The sequence below is a fragment of the Photinus pyralis genome, unplaced genomic scaffold (assembly GCF_008802855.1).
Source record: "Photinus pyralis isolate 1611_PpyrPB1 unplaced genomic scaffold, Ppyr1.3 Ppyr1.4_unclustered_Scaffold2792, whole genome shotgun sequence".
In the NCBI taxonomy this organism is placed as follows: Eukaryota; Metazoa; Arthropoda; class Insecta; order Coleoptera; family Lampyridae; genus Photinus; species Photinus pyralis.
Genome location: NW_022171267.1, coordinates 50,345 through 53,374, shown reverse-complemented (window position 1 = coordinate 53,374; position 3,030 = coordinate 50,345). Strand labels below are relative to the sequence as shown.

The following is a 3,030-nucleotide window of genomic DNA, read 5'->3' as shown; positions in this document are numbered from 1 at the left end:
TTATTGACAATACTTAGGGCGATTATAATAAGCATCATTTTTAGTTCACCCGAAAATCATTTTTGGAATTTACTAATTTTTTTGAAAGTCTATAAAAGGATCATATTACCCAATAGTGTGAGGTCAAATGATCCCGTTCATGGGTAAAAATGATCCCCCCTCTATATATATATATATTTATTTATTTTTTAAACAAAGTAACACAACTACATTAAGTAAAACAAAAAAAACATGAAATTCTGTAAAGTATTTAAAAGGAAAAACGTAAACGTAATTAAAATAACTGCCTTTTGTACTTGACACTTGTACATGATTGGCATAAATCACACGTGAAATGGTCTTCGTCCTCTTCCACCCCTGCACATGCATCGTGGGCCCATCTTAAACATTTGCTGCACTTAATCCATCCTTCTCCATCCTTGGCATTGGTGTAGGTTTCACAACAAAAAATGCATTCAGCATCGGATGCATCACTGTCGCTACTTATTTCATTGACCTTTTCTTTCTTCTTTGTCCGTTGTTTGGGATTAAAATTTTCTTTGTTAGCCAGCTTTGGTTTTTTATTTTGTTTTTTCTTTTCTTCTGCCTCATCTTTCTTCAGTTTTTCTTCCTCAAGCATACTTTTATAGGGCGTGCTTGTAAGCAACACCGTACCTACTGATTTTCTTTGGCGAACTTGTCGCTTTCCTTTTATTTTAGGGAGTGGATGACAGACCGTTGGTGCCATAATGAATGAACTTTCTCTGACCTCATCTGGAATAGGGGAATCTAATTGGTTACTTGGACCTGGAAGAGGCGATTTTTCCAACGAGTCACCGTGGTTTACTGTTTCTCTGGCAGGAGAGTTATGTGGCACCTCATTTAGAACAGAACTAGGAGAACTTCTTTCAGCAACTTCATCGTAGCGTTGATCAGTAACATCTGCAGCAACGAAATCCGCATCTATAAAAACATCGGGGTCGTAGGGCACTATTCCTGTCTTCTTGAAAGCATTAATTGCATTACTGGGCATTGCAGCTTTCAGATATGCTTCTGAAAAAATTTTTCCTATTTGGAACACTGTTACTGTTCGACCTGGGTTGTTGTTCATCCACTTCTCTAAAGACTGATCCATATATCGACTTAACGGGTACATTACCCCAACATCCAACGGTTGGAGTTTGTGCGTTGTATGTGGTGGTAGGCATAAAATACAAACACTATTTTCCCTTGCCTTTGTTACCACATTTAAGTTTTTGGTGTGGGACAAATGCCCGTCTAAGATCAAAAGCACAGGCTCCTCTTTTGAAGGTTTGGTGAAATTTAAAAAGTGATCAAACCACCGTTCAAACATGTCAAGCTTCATCCAGCCACTCTCGTTGCATCCAAATATACTGCCTGGCGGAGTGCCGTCCATTAACTCTAATTTCATACGTTTTCTACTAAAAATAAACATGGGAGGCACGAAAACTCCCCCTGCCGAAGTACAAATTACTGCAGTTGCCGATACTCCTCTCTCAGCAGACGTAACACGAGCTACTTGTTTTCGACCCCTTTTTGCGAAAATTTTTGAATTTTTTCCGGGGACAGTTGATACCGATGTCTCATCGACGTTATAAATCTTGTGAGGAGGGAAATTGTGTTTTTCAATAATATTCTTCAACAATTCGAAAAATTTCGTTACAACTTGCTTATTGAAACCTCTTGCCCGAGCTGCAGAGGTTGCTTCTGGATTTCTCAAGGCAATCTCAGGATGTCTTTTTGTAAATCCAGCTAGCCAATCGTATCCTGCTATCTGCTTTTCGCGCGAAAAGTGGTGAGGGATATGATTTTTTTCTGCAAGTTGAAATGCCAAACGCCGCAAATCTGTTGTAGTCAGACCATACATCCTGCTTTCTAAATCAAGAATGTGACGTATCAGCTCGTTTTCTTGATCATTTGTAAACGTTGTAGTCTTGCCGCCAAGGTGTTTAATAGAATCCTTCGCAATCACATTCTTGTTCTTAGCTCTACGCTTCAGAGACATCAAAGGGACCCCAAATATTCGTGCTGCGGTTTTAAAGGGCATCCCATTATGTAATACTTCTTGTAATGCAGTGTCCATGTGTTCTGCATTCCAATTTTGGCGATTACTTTTGCGGTGATAAGTGCGAGGCATTCTGAAATAAAATGACCTAGGTAAGTATAGTTGTTTCCCCAAAAATAATTTAACTACATGGGGCGAGATGATCCCGGGATCATTTTGCCCATTTCTTGGTGATCGTTTTACCCCACAAGCCAATTTAGTAAAGACCATCACCTAGAAATTTTACGAAATCAAATTTTCGCTACGCTAACATACTAATTACAAACTTAATCCCAGGGTTGAGCAAATAACCAGACGCACGTTTTAAAAAATGCTTCCCCTACGTTATGTACACATTTTAAAGTTGCACTTACCTTACATCAACAACTGCTAAAACAAAAATGGCTGCTTCCCTTCGTTGTACGTTATTCGAACTAACAAATTACATTTGTCCGGCAATGCGCCTGTAAATCAGTTTGTAATTATGTGTCAAGTTGGTAGATGGTGTTAGTGGAAACCTTTAAAATGGGAGGAACCATTTTACCCCGAGGGATCATTATACCCCGGTCTCCCCTACCTCACACCTACCCGAATCGTCACGTTTAAAGTTGGTCAAAAAATGTTCTTCGCAATATAATTCATCTTTGCTAAGTTTACGTGTATAACTACATTCCTCAACCTTCCAAAATCTTTCCAATTGATCTTGGACGTCCCTGTTCATGGAATGAAGGACCGTAATTTCGTGATTTGAGTTAGCTACCGTGCCCCCAAATATCCAACCTAGTCTAGTTTTTTGGAAAATTACATTCTTATCATAAATTTTTATTTGACCAATACTCAATAAGCTCCAAAATACTCCTGCACCTAATAGAACATCAATTTTACTCGACAAATGAAAATTTTGATCTGCTAAATTGATTCCACGCGGTATTTCAATATCGCTTATATAATATCTTTACTAGGTACGTTACCCGTTATGTCTCTTA

At 38.6% G+C, this 3,030-nt stretch overlaps 1 protein-coding gene across 1 annotated transcript; it reads right to left on the bottom strand.

The window, feature by feature from the left end:
• Nucleotides 1–222: 222 nt before the first annotated feature.
• LOC116181906 lies at nucleotides 223–2,605 on the bottom strand. The gene is made up of 2 exons (XM_031502359.1): nucleotides 2,419–2,605; nucleotides 223–2,138 (listed from the first exon to the last, which is right to left on the bottom strand). Exon 2 carries the CDS (start codon nucleotides 2,135–2,137, stop codon nucleotides 275–277), a length of 1,863 nt encoding a protein of 620 aa, XP_031358219.1. The 5' UTR covers nucleotide 2,138; nucleotides 2,419–2,605; the 3' UTR covers nucleotides 223–274.
• Between the last annotated feature and the right edge of the window lie 425 nt (nucleotides 2,606–3,030).